The sequence below is a fragment of the Lynx rufus genome, unplaced genomic scaffold (genome assembly GCF_022079265.1).
Source record: "Lynx rufus isolate CCGP_SWC_20201006 ecotype Redwood Valley unplaced genomic scaffold, mLynRuf1.p SCAF_6, whole genome shotgun sequence".
NCBI lineage: Eukaryota > Metazoa > Chordata > Mammalia > Carnivora > Felidae > Lynx > Lynx rufus.
In genome coordinates this window covers 79546980-79564819 of record NW_025814878.1, presented here as the reverse complement: position 1 = coordinate 79564819, position 17840 = coordinate 79546980, and the positions used below count along the sequence as shown (strand labels likewise).

Below are 17840 nucleotides of genomic sequence, written 5' to 3'. Positions count from 1 at the left end.
TTTGTAATGGAACCAAATTTTTCATAATATATTGCTATTAGTTGTCTTTTAAGTCCCTTTAAATCCATAGTTTCCATTCTTTTATTTTTCCTTGCAATTTATTTGTTGAAGAAATTAGATTGTTTTATAAATTTTCCTGTGGTCTGAATTTTGTTAATACATCCATGTAGTATTTAATATGATCCCCTATATTTCCTTGCAAATTGGTAGTCGAATCTAGAGGCTTGATCTGATTCGCATTCAATTTTTTGGCAAGCCCACTTAGGTGGTATGGGTTCTTCTACTGGGAGACATACTATCTGGATGTCTCCTTTTGTGATACTTAGTGGGCATTTATGATCATTGTTTAGGTCTGCATGATCTATGGTGGTTGCTATTAGTCACATGTTGCTTTTTACATTTAAATTAGTTCAAATTAAATAACATTAAAATTCAGTTTTTCAGTTTTACTAGCCACATGTCAAACGCTCATAACCTCATGTTGCTCATGGCTACTGTGTTAGGGCAGATGCAAAGCATTTCTATCATTACAGAAAGTTCTCCTGGGCAGCACTGGTCTAGATCTATTAATTCATTAAGGGTGTGTTTCAGTGCTGCTCTAATTCTCATATTCATTTTACATTTATCAGCTCAAAAACTTGTATAAGGAGAAATGTCCCCATATCCACTAGTTACCCAGTGATACAGTTTGTATAGGAAAAGCGGAATAAAGTTTAATTCCTTCCCTTCAGTGAGGTCGATTCTGTAAGTTATAGATCAATATACCATGCTTGTATCAACATAATTATGTAATTATTGTTTACTGCAGACCCAACTAATGAATTACAGTTATACTTCCCTTTTTATTCAGTTTTCTTTTTCCTTGAGCATCTAATTTACTTTACCTTTTATTGCATTATCTTACAATATTGTTGTTTCAATTTTCTCCCCCAATTTTCCATCGTGTTAATCTATTCTATTAAGATCTCCCTTCCCCCTCTCCCCCCTTGAGATCTTATTCTTAGAATTCTTCCTGTTGAAACTTCTTTCTTCATTGCTGTTTGGGGTTATATATACTTTTTCCTGAGTCTTACAACTTCCTTTGTCTTGGCTTTTTAAAATTGGTTTGCTAAATATGTCTTCCTAAAGTAACTTCCTAAAAAGAGTTTGTGGAAGGCAAAGTTTCAGAGCCATTCCATTTCTGGAAATATTTTTATTCTATCTTCACTCTTGTTTGATATTTTGGTTGGACATAGAATTCTAATTTTAAACTCTGTACTGTCATATAGAAAGTTAAAGATATGTCTCATTATTATTATCCCTAGTTAATTTCAATATCATTCCTTGTTTTCCAGTGGACAGGGATTTTTTTTTCTTTCTGTTCTTGGGTAAAAAAATTCTCAGGGAATATTTTGGTGTTCTGTGCAGCATTCTATCGATATAGGCCTCAAATAGATGATGTATATAAATTGACATTAATTTCATATATAATATTTCTGAAATGCTACAAATTTGAGTGTGTAAAAATTGAACAATAAACTCTAGGATGTGGTGTGTGCTCTAAATCAGCAACCAATGTTTCTCCTAAAGCCAGTTTCACTGGTCTGAGAATAAAGGGGTGGAAATAAGAGTGGTTCCTCTATTACCTCTAGTGATCCACTACTGAAATTTTTGCTTCCAATTCCAGAGTAACATTGGGCTCTGCTGGTGTAGAGGTCTCGGTTTCCAAGAGAGCACTTCTTCTAGTAGGGGGCTGCAATGTTTCAGCTAAACTGGTGGTTGAGATTGCTATCCGGTCACTTGGGGCTCCTCATGTCAGTGGATCAATAGCCAAAGAAGAGGTTACTCTATCTATTGGCAGGAGTGAGTGAATGATCCTGCTTGTCAAGGAGTTGCCACCACACACTGAAAGTTTGGAGTATTTCTAGAATGCAGAAGATATACTGGGGCATCTCTTAGTTTTCCCAGGTCCCATGATTAAGATCAATAGAAAACAACAATACGATATAGGAAGAACTGCTAATGGCCCAGATCCTTCAGGAATGAAGATTTGGGTCACCTCACCACACAAAGAACCATGCAAAGAAGTTAGGTGCTTATTGAGAGCAGAGAAATATGTAGTGGAAGAAGGTAGTTTATAAATACCATCTACTTCCATGTGACCAGTAGCAAAACTGAGGACTGTACCCTCATTTCTCAAAGTGTATTTGCACTTCCCTCTTGTTTTGCTATAAATACATTTGTGTACATATTAACCAAATATTTTTTTCTCCCTGTCATTCTTTTATCATATGTGTTAATAGTAGCTATTAACTTATACCTTAGTACTATATAGGATCTCAAAGTGAGAATGTGATTCAGCTAGATGAGGCATGAACAAAGTCCAAAGATGATTAAAGGAACTTTGTATCCCCTTTTGGAGAGAGGTGTAGGTTGTGTTTGGTTGTATGAGGGATAGTTGTCTCATGCTAAGTGAAAGTATGACTTTTCTATTGTCTTTTTTTTTTTTTTTGAAGTTAATAGCGTTAAAAGGGATAAGACACAGATGTCAAGTTGATGAGGCACAGACTTTGGTAGCTTTGTACTGTGGCAACTTATCTAAGATGGAGCTAAATTTCTCAGAATTCCCCTCCCTGTATGGTTCTGAGTTGGAGTTGGTTGCAAGAGATGTTCTGTGTGAACTTGGAAGCCAGTAGTGAAGCAGAAACCATATTGCTTACTCTCTGAAGGTGACTGCAAGGTGTTAGGCAGGTGAGCCACTTGCTCTCATTGTTACTGATCTGCTAAATCACTTTGTGGGTATGGGGTGGCAATGGGGCCTATGTTTCTTCAGTTGTTAGATCTCCTCCTTGAACTTTTCTGACTTCTGGGCTAAGTGCATATGCAGCTCTTGGTGAAAGATGCCAGCTTCTCTTGCAGATTACCCATGACAGCACAGTTGGAGGTGCTAAGAGAGACCTGGGTTCCAGTTCTCCCTCATGTTTCCTTGTTCTTGTCCACGTTTAGCTCTCCCCTCTGCCTCCCCGGCTGACTTAGAGCAACTTTAGGTTCAACACTAGACACAGAAGCAATGGCTGCTCCACCAGCTGCCATGATTGCATAGGATCAGTCTCATACTGGTTCTGCTTTCTCGTTGAACCACACCCTAAAGATAGGTCAAGAGGGACACAGGAGCAGTGGGGAATTCTTATGCCAAAGGCCATTCAGTTTTCATGGGAGGAACACACATATTTTTTTAGTATTAAAATTCATGAATTTTATTCAGAAGAGTTTCTAAGATGTTCCCTTACTTGCTACTTAGTAACACAATACCATTTTATTGTTTTCTTCCAAAATGAAAATGACAATTATATTTATTATGGAACAGTTGGTAGATACAGGTAATTACCAGGATACAGATAACATTTTGGTGAATATCCTTCAACTCTGTCTTTAGTGCATATATCTATAATATATATGTTATACATAAACACACTTTATTTTTATGAAAATGGAATCATATTTAGGTTCTGTTTTATAAAACAGGTTCTCTATCCACACATCAGCATATCATGAATGTTTATCTCTAGATAATTAGTCTCCAATTCAAGAACTTAATTTTTAATTACTTTGCAGTGTTCTGTTGCATGGATATACCATAATTTATTTAAGCCAATCCCTTATTTTTAGCCTCAGATTATTTTCAGTTTTTCTTCATTGATTAAAAAAACCTCTGAGATGAACAGAGATAATCCTTTTAAAACATTTTTATTGAGTGCTCTGTACCACGCCTGTAGTAGCTTCATCTCTATGCAAATCTACATCGCTAAATTTCTGTGTGATTAAGCTTTTCAACAAGTGTGTATTGAAAGAAGGAAGGCATAAATAGAGAGGTACATTTTAAGATTGGCACAGATTTAATTTTATAAAATAACTAGGTCAGGGGTGCCTGGATGGCTCAGTCAGTTGAATGTCTCACTCTTTATCTCCACTAGGTCATGATCTCACAGTTCATGGGTTTGAGCCCCACAAAGCCTGCTTGGGATTCTCTCTTTCTTCCTCTCTCTCTGCCCCTCTCCTGCCTGTGCTCTCTCTCTAAATCAATAAGCTTAAACAAATAAATAACTAGGTCATTCTAAACTTTTCTATAGGTCTTCTTGGAATGCAACATTTGGAGTCCCTCTTACATCTTCTTGCCTCTAGAACAAAGCTGAACTTGTTGATCCATCCCCGTGAAGTGAAGCTTGAAAAGAATTCTCTCCATGTTCCCAAATCCCTTTTTAAGTCAAAGTGCCTCCAAATTGCCTCTCCTTGTAGACCTTCTGTGACCCACAGTATACTGGAGAAAAGCAGAATCTCAGTCCCCATCCCAGAAATAGCGCTTGCATTTTCATGTGGTTCTCATACGTGTTAGAGTTTGAGAAGCACGGATTTAGAGCTCCAGGCTTGGCTCACACTTGACCCCGGTCCTCCTCGCTGAACAACAGAGGTAAGGAGACCAGAACAGCGGTAATAGTTATGTTAGGGACAGGATCTCTACCCAAGGATCCACTCAGACACTTTTCACTATCCTCAAGCCCTGCCTGCACAGGAAGCCGGCCACTAAAGATAGACTGCCTGTGGGAGACATAGGGACATAAGGGACCTCTGCTAGCTGTGCAGCAGGGTGAAAAAGGGTGGAACAGGAAAAGGAGGAAGGCAAGTTCCTGGATTCCAAAAACCACAGTTTGTCTAGGTGCTACTTTCTCCCTTATTTAGCACATAACTTTGTCATATGACATCCCTTTGCTGACCTCTTTTCCTTTCGCATTTTACCCCGCATTCAGAAGTCACCATCTAAAACTTTTCTCCATGGGTTAGAAACTTTAAGTTGTCAGGGACTGAATGTGCCCTGTTTCCAACAGTTTCTGGCAGTTCTCTGCTTTTATGGTGTAGTCATGGTGAAACCTGAGTCATCTGAAGATGGTGCCAGTGCCAAAGAACTGGGGAAGGAGCTTGTTGACAAGCCAGGATGGCAAGGAGCTGGGCTCAAGTAACTGCTGGGCACCCAGGGCCACTGTCCTATTGGGACAGGAGAGCTGCCCCAATCCTAAATGTGTTTATACAAATCGCCCCAAACTTTACAGTTTTAATGAATACTTTCTGTAGCAGGAGTGTTTAGAGACGGCCCAAAATATAAAGCATCTCCCCGGAAAATTGTTTCTCACAGTTCTGAGTAGCAACACCTAGCTTTTGCATGTGCCAGAATTCCTTTCTTTCCTTTTCTCTCTTTCTTCCTTTTTTTTTTTTTTTTTTTTAACTGAGAAACCACAACATTTTCCTGGACAGGCAAACAAAATACCTTAATTTGTGTTTTAAGTAAAAATCGTTTCCCTCCTGTTTCATTCACATACATTAAACTATCCAGAAAGTACCTTGGTTTGGCCTCGTGTGTGTGTGTGTATGCGTGTGTGTGTGCCATTTCTCTAAAATTATGACTCATAGTCTGGGGGACAATGATTGATTTTTTTCCAGTTCACATAGCTGCTCTGAATTTCTCCTCACAAGGATGGGCCTGTTTATTCACTCTGGGCATCGTTGGTAGAGCGCTAGTGTAAACAGCCCGAGGAACCCGGTGGGCTGGGGAAGCGGGCGCCCTGTGTTCTCCGCGGGGAGCAGGGATGCTGGGGGCCAGGTGGGGCTGACCGCATTTAGAGACCGCTTTCGGACCCCCCCTGGGTTTGCGATGCCTGCCGGAGCAGCCAGAAGCGCCATTGTGATGCCGGTGGGAGGGGTGGAGCCACCAAGTCCCGTCTCAATTTAGACTTCTCACTCCGCTTCTAGGCGCGCCCATTTCAGATTGCTAAACTCCAGAGTCAGGGGAAAAAAAAAAAAGCGGGGAGGAGGTGGAAAGCCACACCCCGCGGCGCCCGCGAATTTCCCCAGGAGCCGACGGTGGCTCAGGCAGACGTGGCCGAGATGCGGGGCCCGGGGCTCCTGACCGCCGCCCACCTCGTGTGCGTGTGGACCGTGGTACTGGCCGCGGCCCCCGGGTAGGAGCGCGGGCGCGGGGCGCGCGCGGGGGGCGGGCGGACGGGCGGGAGGGGGCGGCGGCCGTGCGGCCGCGGGTGGGAACCCGCCGCGCCGCGGCACTCCCTAGCCAGGCACCGGCCTGGAGGCTTGACCGCCTGTCGCCTCAGCGTGCTTCTCCACGGGACAGTTACTTTTTCCACCCGTGAAGTTGTTGAAGCGTCTCTCTGGCCGAAATTACTTTCTAGAGAGTCCTTCTAGTTTTAGTCCGTGTCGCCTCTGCCTTTTCCTCAAAGCAATTTTTTTTTTCTTCTCCCACACAGCGTGCCTTCTTCTCCCGAAGGCACATGATCTATTTTTTCCTAACTGTCCCAACTTCGGCATTGGCAAGGTGGGGCTGCGGCGACTGAAGTGGTTCAGGTGCAGACACTGCAGGAAGATAACTAATGAGACAAGCCGCATAATGGAAAGTGCCCCACTCCTAAAGGGTTTTGCAGTTGAGCCTTAACCCCTGGCTTGGGCGGAGAAAGTGCTGTTTTTGCCGACTTTTATGCCCTGCTACACCTGGGCATTTTACCACTGGCAGTTTAATTTCAGATGGTGTCTTTCAATCAGTGGTATTTGTTAGATGATGTTTTCTGGGGCAGATGCCCAAGGATGAAAGTTTGAATAAAACCCGCAAAGTGTGTGTGCGCGCGCGTGTGCGCGTGTGTGTGCGCGTGCGTGGGTGTTTAAGCCAAGAAAAAAAAAATCACACTGGGATGAGGTTGTCTGTAAAGGAGAAGCTTAGAGGCTTATAACTTTGCCACTAACTTCTGCATGCCACAGTGTATGCCATCCTGTGTTGTTTGTGGCTTATAAAATGGAAATAACACATGCCCTCCTCTAGTGTACAGGAATTACTGCATTAAAATTGATTTATGGGATTTCTTGTTTCCATAGCATTTCAGTGCAGTTGCTAAATGGAGCAGTGGGAGCAATACTGGGATAATTGCAACAATTGGAACTGACACAGTATGAAGGGTCTATCTCACTGCCTGTGAAATTTGAGGATTGGAAAAGAATGAAGATGTAAAGATAAGAAATTGTATTTTTCTCTTGTTGGGAACTCTTTAGGCCTAGGTTTCTGGTGACAGCCCCAGGGGTCATTAGGCCTGGAGGAAATGTGACTGTTGGGGTAGAGCTTCTGGAACACAGCCCCTCCCAGGTCACTGTGAAGGCTGAGGTCATCAAGATGGCAGCCAACCTCACGGTCTCTGTCCTGGAAGCAGAGGGAGTCTTTGAAAAAGGTAAGATAAACAGCACAGAGTCTTACCCTTCTGTAGTAATAATTGGAGTATGTTAATAAAGCCATGTGCTAGGGTGGGTAACAGAGAAACCCCAGAGTTGCAGTGTTTTATGTAGTACACTTTTAATTTTTGCTCCTGTGAAGTCTAAAATGGTGTTCTTGTATGCTCTTCCAAGAGACCCAGGTTCCTTCCACTTTGTGGCTCCCTCATCAACATGTGGCTTCTGAGACTTCAGGGAAAGAGCACTGAGTTTCTCATGTGGGAGGTTTTTATGGGATAGGCCTAGAAGTGGCTCATTATCAATTCTGTTCCTCTTGTGATGGCCACGTGGAGCTGCAAACGAAGCTAGGAAATGTAGGCCGGTGACTGCCCAGAAGAGGAAATGGGCAAACTTAATAGTCTGACACAAAACCATATTTATATAGCTTACATAAGCCATATGCAACTGTGTTTCTTTATATTTACCGAGTGCTAAGGATGTTAATAAATAGGCTTGTGGAAAGGAAAAGAGCTACACAATGTTAAAGTCCAGTTTTATGGAATATTTCTTAATTTTTAAAGTACAGGGGAAAATGATATAAATGTGGGAGCCATTTGTAAAAGAACCCACTTCCCTTAAGTTTGGATTCTAATCTGGTTTAGGGTTAAATTGGCTCAGTGAATGTCTTCTTTTTCGATTCTAAGGGAAAAATAATTTTGGGGGTAAATACCTTAGCTTTTTTTCCATTAAAATGAACCTTTATAGTATTTTTTTTTTTCTAATTGAAAGAGAAATATATGCTCAGTGCTTACAACCTGATAAACCATCCTGGAAGTAAAGGAAATAAGCAAAGATCACCCATAATCCTAACCACCTAACTATAAGCACAATTAACTGGAATCATGTTTAGATGTTTAGTCAGAGGGCAGAAATTGAGGCATCAATGCCTATAATGTTAAGAGTTATCTTAAAAAATTAATTTAAGGGCACATAATTAAGAGTGGAAGGGATTTCACAATAGTTCATTATATTAATGTTTATCCTCTACCATCATAGAGAACTTAACACTATCGTGAAAGGAGATAAAATCAAAGTTTATCTATATCTCCACCAGAAGTTGACTGACTAAGTGGGTAAGTTTGGGATAGAAGTCAGCAAGAAGTGGTGTGTACAGGGGCCAAGCCACTTTGTCTTTCATAGGAGAAATGTAAGGAAAGGAAGGTGGGAGGCCTTGTTTCCCTGGAGAGGAAATGTAGATTAGGGCTAAAGATCTGAGATTGTCTTAGCACCAGTTGCATGATCTCCTGCAGTAACCTAACTGTTCCGAGCCTCAGTTTCCTCATTTATAAGATGGGGATGATGAAACTTACTTCCCAGGGCAGGTGTAAAGTGAAAGTCAGTGTCTAGCATCTATTGGGAATTCAGTAAACAGCAGTTAATATTATAGGTAGTAATACTGAAGAAGATGCAGGAAGCATTATTTCCTTTTTATACGGGAGGAGACCTCTGTTTTTGTTATTGAATTATTATTTCTGAAAATGAATGAATCCTGGTCTTATGATAATGGCTAAAGAAAATATTGAAATACTAAGTCAGGGCGGATAATATTTCATGTAGTTCCACATTCATTATTTACTAACTAAAATTTATCATCTTGGCTCTACTAGTGTGGCAGTTTTACTGCAATGCAGAGGTCCAGAATAACATGGATGATTTTAATAAATGTTTGGGCTTTGCTGAGATGTTTGCATGCTCTTATTTTAGAATTTCTACTGCATTATCTTTTCTGCAATCTCCTTTATCAGGCTCTTTTCTTTTTTCTGCAAATAGTACCAACACTGTGGTGGGGGGAAGGGGATATTGTGGCTCGTTTTTAAACTTTATTCTTAGATTTTTCTTTTGGGAAGAGAGTTGGTCATATGCCTCTGGGAAGGCTAATGTGCTCAAGACTGCATCAGACAACACTGTCCTGAGAGCAGAATGGATCTTTGAAAAAGAGAGAGAGAAAATGTACCTCTTTCAATGGGTGTTTTTTGACTCTGTTGACGTACAGTTTCATTGAAAATACCATTTCTGGGAGTACTCTCTCTCTTTCAAAGGAGAATGTTACCCTGTTATCAGAGGCTATGAGTCATTGTTCTCAAAGCAGATGCTTCCTGTAATGTTAGGACTTAAGGACCATGACTTTTTTTTTTTATTTGACTTCTCCAGTTGGAGCAGTACATAGACAAATGAGCATTTTAAATCAGTGCATCTTCTACATCCAGAGATCCTCCTAGGATTCAGTGTTTTCTCCCTTGCCACATAAACACAAACACATAAATACACCTTAGGTCTGATTATTTCATCACTTTCTTATGAGGGCCTCCAGGAAAAGGTTGGTTCTAATAAAGATTCATCTTCCAGCAGAACTGGGTAAGGAGGGGGGACTATTTCTGGGTGGCTGTTTCTAACAGTCTTGGTGTTTTTAGAAATTCCTGGGGCAGAGCAGTGTTCCAGCATAACCAGAATGCATTTGTAACCTAATTCGTGTCAGAAAGGATAATAGCTAAAGGATTCACATTGCAGAATATGCCTTAAAAAAGGGATGGATGAAACAGGTGAAAGGGATTAAGAATACACTTAATCTTGATGAGCACTGGGTAATATATGGAACTGTTGAATCACTACACTGTACGCCTGAAATGAATATAACACTGTCTGTTAGCTACACTGGAATTAAAATTTTAAAAATGGAAAAGATAGAAATAAAATTTAAAAAAGTCAGGAAAGTATGGCTTGTCCTTAAGGAAGAGTTCATTTATTTGTTTGACAGATACAGGGAAAATTTTATTTACATTTCCATCCTTGAGGCCAGCAGCATTGATTACATTAGAGTTAGCTTATTCATTTTTAAATATATTAATTCTACATTTATTGGGATCAATTATGAGGTTTTTTGGGTGAACAATGGCCCTTTAGCATAAGTGTTTCTACTAAGCTTTGTGGCATTCTGTACAGGTGTATTAATGCCTCTTCAGTGGTGAGATTCAGACATTGAAGTGTGCTGGTCATTATCCCTGCCACTACCCTACCGTACCCTACCATCACCACCACCACCACCACCGCAGCCCTCATGGCCACCGTCATCATCATCCTCTTTATAGTGAAAAGAGCTAAGTTCATAGTCTTCCATTGCATAAAATAGTTAAGTGGACATAATTGACAAAACATGGTAAAAATTCAGCAGGTCGTAGTTACCAGAGGAGAGAAGATGGAGTAGCTTTTGGTATTTGAAATCAAATCAGACTCTACGTTGGGTGGAGAGTGAGTCTGTCAATTTATTTCTTCCCTTCTTGGTTTTTATCTTTTCCTTTGGTGTGATGTTACCCTGGAGTTCCATGCCAAATCAAGAAAAAAAGTTTAAGAACACTTGAACTCATGGGTCAGATATGAGAACTGTCCTCTCACCTGTGAAGGCATATGGAATGATTGAATTATTTTTTAATATCCTAGAAATCATTCTTTCTGCTTTATTCCCCTTCTCTTTCCACAGTTTCAGATGGTCATTTGTAAACTTTCAGTGTTTCTCTTGAGTGAGGTTTGCCTCAAATAATAACCAATACACCCTTTCCCCTTATTAATGAATTCCCTGTTGATGGTTTTACATAAACCTGATTTTAGAAAAAAACCTAAACAGAAAATGTCAGTGGAAACCTTGGCTGTTCTGTAGGGCATCTTGTGCTACAGTGGGAATTCATTGTTTATTTATTTATGGTGCCAAGCCTACTTCCGTCTTCCCATTGAGGCATTGGCATGAGACTTACTCTATGAGTGTAACCATATTATTTATTATTGCTTTTTCTTCTTGCTTTAAAATCTTGGAGAGTTAATGGGGTGTTTACTTCCTATTTTTTAAAAGTTAAAAATTCTTGGGGTTCCTGGGTGGCTCAAGTCAGTTGGGCATCCGACTTCAGCTCAGGTCATGATCTCGCAGTTTGTGAGTTCAAGCCCTGCATAGGGCTCTGTGTTGACAGCTCAGAGCCTGGAGCCTGCTTTGGATTCTGTGTCTCTCTCTCTTTCTGCCCCTCCCCTGCTCATGCTCTGTCTCTCTCTCTCTCCTTCAAAAATAAATAAACATTAGAAAAAAAAAAGTTAAAAATTCTTCTTTGTCCTTTATTGTCTTTCTCACATTGATGATAGGGTGTTTTATTTTCTATCTTGATCCAGGTAAGGGTGGGAAATCAATATTTCTCAAATTTGAGATATTAGCTGAAAAAATTAAAAACAAAAAATCATCCAATTCAGTTTGGATGGGCTTTCTGGTGGATACAAAGCTCCTGAGCGTACGTTTCATGGCTTGTAGATCAAAATCAGTCCCACGGTTTTTATGAGAGTAGATTAATTAGTGTGTGGGCAGGTCTCCCAGGGCAGGTTTTCACAGGAAGCTTTGCCAGTAGAACTCAGTCTGAACTTGTAGTTTTGTGAGAATTATTTTTAAAGGGTGTGGACTCTTCATTCACATGTCTTTACTATTGTGTGATGTGTATTTATACGTATATATATACACACAAATATATATATGTGTGAGTATGTACGTGGTGCCAGAGGATAAAGGACCATAGTGTAATCACGATGTGGTTAGACTCTGAAGCCGGGCTACCTGAATAACCTTCCATTAGTGATTGTATGTGGTCAGTCATGATCTCACCAGGCTTCAGTTTTATTATCTGAAGAATAGTGGTTCCTGCCTTATGCAATTACATGGTTATTGTATGGATTAAGTGAGATAACATGTTTATAGCACTTAACACATAGGAATTATTCAAGAAAATGGTAGCTATTGTTATTAAAAGTGAATAGCAACAATCATGACAGGCAATTATTAATCATCAGTTGGGATGATCTTGAACTGGGAACTCTATAAAAGGCACATCACTAGGAGGAACTGGGAAGAGATTTAACATATTAAATACTGAGTATCCTTACAGTGCCAGGGACTTAATGCACAATACTTCAATAACCTTGTGACGAAGGCACTATTATTTTCATTTTAGAGATGAAGAAACTGAGGCTAAGAGAGGAGAAATAACTTTCTGGAGTTAACAGGGTAAATAGTAAAGCTTGACTTTGTAGTCGGTTCTGTTGGTTCTGAATTTGCAGATTTATACTGCCTGAAAAAACATGGCATATTTTTTGTTTGCCTTACTTTGGGGTATTGGTGCAATGTTGTATCAGTCACCTTGCTGTAAAATTATTGTCGTGTTTGTGTGTGGTGATTTAGTCCTGGATCTAATGAAATCTAATCTGGATCTGAAGAATCACAATGAAATGCTAGCTCTCCACCTAATTTACTTGGAGCTTCACAGAATTTTGGATCTGGATGGGACCTCTGAGATAAGCCAATTCATAAATTATTCAGTCAGCAATTTGTGGCTGAGGAGACTAAGGCATGGTGTTTGGTGATTTGACCAAGAGTTGAAAACATCACAGGCCCCCAGATTTTCAGTCCAGTGCTATTTCCATTATACTCTAGGAAATTTTCCTAACACATGGAGAGCTCTGCGGAAGGCCTAACATATGGAGAACTGTGTGTGAGACCTAGGGTGTATTTGCAAATGTTGATTTTCCTGATATGGAAGAAAATAAGGCTAGCTAAGGAGTTTTAAAATGCTTACCTGCATATTTGTGCAAGTTTCTTATTTCAGCTCAAGGTGGAGTTGCTCTTTATGGACTAATGGTTCTACATGGGGTGGGGGTGGGGCTAGGAGCCTCGTAGATCTTTCTAACACTAAATCCTGTGGCTTTCTCCAAGTGTGAGTTGTATTTATTAGAAATGCAGACTCAGGGTGCCTGGCTGGTTCAGCTGGTGGAGCATGTGACTTTTGATGTCGGGGTTGTGGGTTTGAGCCCCGTGTTGGGTATAGAGATTACCTGAAAATAAAGTCTTGAAAAAAAAAAGTAGACTCATGTCCACTCCTTCAAGACATTGGTAAGGTCCAGGAATCTAAACTTTATGTTAAGCAGTCATCACAACTGATTAAAATGAGAATTAAAATGAGAATGACTCGTCTTCAGCATCTCACGAATTGCTTCTGACCAAGTAAGTGCTGGAAAGCCTGAGGGTGAGGGACATGCCCTTGCAAGTCTAGGATGATTCATGTCTGGCTGAGAGAAGTCTCCTTCTTGACTTCCGTATTTGCTTTCAAGCAACCCCCATCCCTAAGCATTGGGGTTCATTTTATGCGGTAGAGAAGCATATTTTGGGGTTTGATTATGAATCAGTGACTGAGTGAAGCTGAAAGTGAACATACTGATTCTTCAAACTCCAAGTTAAACATGTGCTGCTCCCCTTCTAACACGAAATGAGTCACTCCTCCAGTGACTCACGGACGGGTTGTGGTGGAAATAGAAATCAGATCCTGTAAGAATTTGGGCTGGGTTACCGTTTGATCCTTTATGTTGTAAAGAGGACTTTACAGTGCTCGCTTCGGCAGCACATATACTAAAATTGTAAAGAGGACTTTACAATGCTGAAACCAGTTGTTTGCCCGATGACATTTCCCCCCCATAAATTTATTATTTATCGGTTATTTGCTCTGAGTGTGAATGAATGGGGGCGATTGGGGAATAAGAGGAAGGAAGGATTAGAGGAGGTTCAGAGACTCCAGAAGGATAACATAACATATAATATTTAAAATGCAGAAGGCTGGAGAATTTTTATTTCTTTTTTGTATAAAAAATTCAATGTGGTTTGTAAATAGTGCTGCTTGTGTGTGACCCTGTGTCCCGTACCATTACCTTTTACATCCAGAGCTATACAAATGCCCATTCATAAATGTTCTACTTCTGCTGATATATTTGGCATTAGTGGGAACAGTCATTTCACATACTAGGGGAGGGAAGGGTGTGCTGGAGGAAAGAGCTGATGGCTGGGAGTGGTAGTCATGGGGAGATAGAGGTTTGTGTGTCTGTTTTCTGAAAAAATGCTACATTCTGCTTTAAAGTTTAGGGAGACATCCAGGGGGAGATGTACAGCAGATAGTTTTGAAATTGCAGCTAGGGAGAGAGTTTAAGGCATTGTTTTCACAGAGGCAGACAATATTCGAAGTCTTGGTGGGAACATGTAAGATGCACAAGAGAGACAAAACCTATGGAACAAGACTGATGATAGAAGCTTGGAAGAAGGAAAATAAATCAATGAAATGGACAAACAGTGAGCAGCCAGAGACTGGGATAGATTGAAGATGGTAAGATGTTTCAGAAGCCAAGGGAAGAAAGTTACAAAAAAGGAAAGTTTTAATAGTCCCAACTGTCCCAGAAGGTCAGAGAAGAAAAGACAAAGACAGAAAAAAAAAAAAACATTGGTGATCTTCAAGTGAATGGTTTTAAGTTGAATCAAAAGCCTAGTTTTAAGTAACAAAAGGGTGGTGAGAGAATATGAGGGTAGGCTACTCTTACCAAAGTTTGATGGTTTAAAGGAGAGAGGTAGATGGTCTTTTAAAATGTACAGTAGAGAGGTAAAAGTGGTGGCTGCAAAAGGGGACGGGTGGATAATTCATGGATAAGAAATGGTGGGATCAGGATCAGGAGCACAGGTAAGTGGATTAATCATTAAAAAAAAAAACACTTGTACTTTTTGTTTTGATGCAAGAAAGAGATAAGGAAAGAAATATTTTGAGGGATGAACTTGAGATGAGGAATAAAATTGAAATACAGTTTTAGGAAAACCTGCCTCTAAATTGTACACATCTGGTCATCTCTTCATAGGAAGTGGGGATATACATTATAAGTAGTGGCCTATTGGAGAAAGAAGTGCAGAATTGGAGATATTTGCTGGTGGTGTCCAAATGGGCCCCTGCTGGATTGTGGGATGTTGGAATGCAAGGGCTGATACTTGTATTGCTATTGGGGGAGGGAGCACAGGAGAATGAAGAGAAAGGGGTATTTATGGTGGTAGTATGCTTTACTTGAAGCTCGAAGGGATGGGGTAGTTATTTTATTATTGCCATGAGGTTGTCAGTGTGAGTAAGAAGTGGAATTGTAATATATCATCTCTTGGTCTGGGCTAAGATGATCATCATACCAAAGGTGCAATGTCAAAACTTGACAATCAGAAGGAAATTATAGTGGGTCTGGTCTTGCCGTATGTCTTGCATTCTTCATTTCTCTTAGGAAAATTCCATGGCTTGACTTTCTTCCTTTGAAAGGATGAGGGTGAAATTGGCCAAAGAAAATTTGATGGGGGGAGTTGGGTAGGGAGGTAGTGGGCAGGTCCTTGGGTCTTTAGTTCTGAAGAAAATGGCTCATGAATTAATCTAAAAACCAGAGTGGTAAAGAGTTTGGACACAAATAAGGAGTTATGTTTTTTAAGAGTACTTGATAGCTGTTGGTAGCAGGGCAATATTGGGAGTTTATATTTATGAAAATGTAGCTGGCAGAAATGATTTAATATGATAAATTTAAGTTTCGCTGAAATTCTTGTTAAATCTTCTCAGGAATATGGTTAAGACAGGGCATTACTATTTTGAGAATTCCAAATATTTATTAGGCATCAAATTGTACATGGCACAGTATTGGGTAGGGTAAATATTTGTCTCCTCAAGGGGAAGCAAAATAGGTTTCGTTTCATGTGCCATCTTGAGTTGATGGTAGAGGCTGCTTGGAGTGTCGTATTGATGGTTTCAAGGTCAAGTCTGGGTTCACTGGAATAGAGTGGATGGATTAGCTGTGTCTGCCCTGGGCATGAGAAGGGGGAGTATGGTATGAATGTTGCAAATGAATGTTGGGTTGAAGAGGGATGGTCTTCTGCAGGGCTACATAGGGGCTTGAGGTAATGACAATGCAGATAAGAGCTGAAAGGTGAGAGTGGGTGTGTTCAAATACTAACACAAGAGTGTACTAAGCTACAGAGGAGGGGCAGGGACGAAACATGAGATTTCGTTTGGACTAATATTTTGGAAGTGATAGCCAGGTCTGTTCTGTATAGTTTGGGAGACACAGTGGGTCAGAGTGGGGGCTCTGGAACCACACTGGAATTGAACCCTGTGCACTACCTTTTACTACCTAAGTGGCCTTGGGCAAGTCACTTCATTTCATCTAATCTCGGTTTCTTTATTTGAATGATGGCAATAATAACAATACCTACCTTAGGGCATTGGTGTGAGTATTACATGAAACAGTGCTTCAGAGCCGCATTGTGCAATGTGGTAGCCACGAGCCACACGTGAGTTTTGAATGCTTAAAATGTGGGTTGTGTGAGATGGCCTGCAAGTATGAAATAAATACTGGATTTTGAATACTTCATACCAAAAAGTGCAACAAAACTGATAATTGTTTTAAACTGATAAATTTTTAATATTGATTACACATTCAGTGATAATATTTGGGTACATTGGGTTAAATAAAATATGTCATTAAAATTAATTTTACCCATTTCTTTTTTTCTTTTTTAGTGCACTTCTTTAGAACATTTATCATAGTGTCTGGCTAAACACTGGAGAATGTTAGCTGGCTAAACATGCTAAACACTGGAGAATGTTAGCTGTGTCGTACCCAGCATTTCCTAGTATCAGATGTTAGTACCAATGCCACCCTTCTGAGCACACGCTGTGGCATCAGGCCAGGTCTCTGTTGAAGGCACTTTGAATTTTTTTTAAGTTTACTTATTCATTTTGGTGGGGGAGGGGCAGAGAGAGGGAGAGAGAGAATCCCAAGCAAGCTCTGCTTGCCAGCGCAGAGCCGGCTGGGGCTCGGACTCATGAACCTTGAGATCATGGCCCGAGTCGAAATCAAGAGCTGGACTTAACCGACTGAGCCACCGAGGCACTTCGATTCTGACTTCGAGTGGGCCTTATTTCTTATCCCTTGAGAAAGGAGGAAATCTCCCTAAAAGGAGCATTATACCATAGGGGTTCAGTAAACTTTTTCTGTAAAAGGCCAGATGGTAAACATGATAGGCTCTGCTGCCTTATGGTTTATGTTGTTTGTCTTTGTAGAGGCAAAGTAGCTATAGACTGCATAATAAATGAGTGTCCTCATGGAACTTTATGGCCACTGAATTTGGAATTCATATAATTTTCATGTGTCATGAAATATTACTCTGTTTCTTTTTCCGGCTATTTACAAATGCAAAACCATTTTTGGTTCACAAACTGTATGAAAGTGGGTGTGGGCAACATTTGGCCCGTGGACCGTAGTTTGCTAACCCTGATATCAAAAGTGCCCTGTACATTTAGTAGCCCAGAGTCTTGTGTGACTCTTGGTTTTTCATATGTATCGCACCTAACATTTAGTTTATACTGTACCATTTTATTTATTTTACTTTTAGTGGGTTTTGTTCGACCTGTTTATACTCAGTGGTCTAAATGGAACAAAACATAATTTATGAAACTCGTGTTTATTGAGATGTTTGTAAGTAAGGAGAGGCAGGAGAGAAAAAAAAATTAAAAGGGTGTATATGGGACCAAAAGAGATTTGCTTTGTTTTGTTTTACTAGAAATGCTTGTCTTTTCTGTATAGATTGAATTCACTGAAGAGTTACTTAACCTTAAAGTGACATTAAATTGTGAAGCAGAAGCATATTTTAAGATTTTGTCTTCCACGGATTTGGAGTTGAAAACCCC

At 40.3% G+C, this 17840-nt stretch overlaps 1 protein-coding gene across 3 annotated transcripts in view; it reads left to right on the top strand.

Annotated features, from left to right (window-relative positions):
- The first annotated feature begins 5916 nt into the window (after positions 1-5916).
- CD109 (CD109 molecule) overlaps positions 5917-17840 on the top strand; it is a 130633-nt gene continuing 118709 nt past the window's right edge. For all 3 annotated transcript variants that reach the window (XM_047102643.1, XM_047102642.1, XM_047102641.1), the window contains exons 1-2: positions 5917-5990; positions 7084-7256. In XM_047102643.1, the coding sequence (XP_046958599.1) occupies positions 5917-5990; positions 7084-7256 (247 nt within the window). The remainder of the gene's footprint in view (positions 5991-7083; positions 7257-17840) is intronic.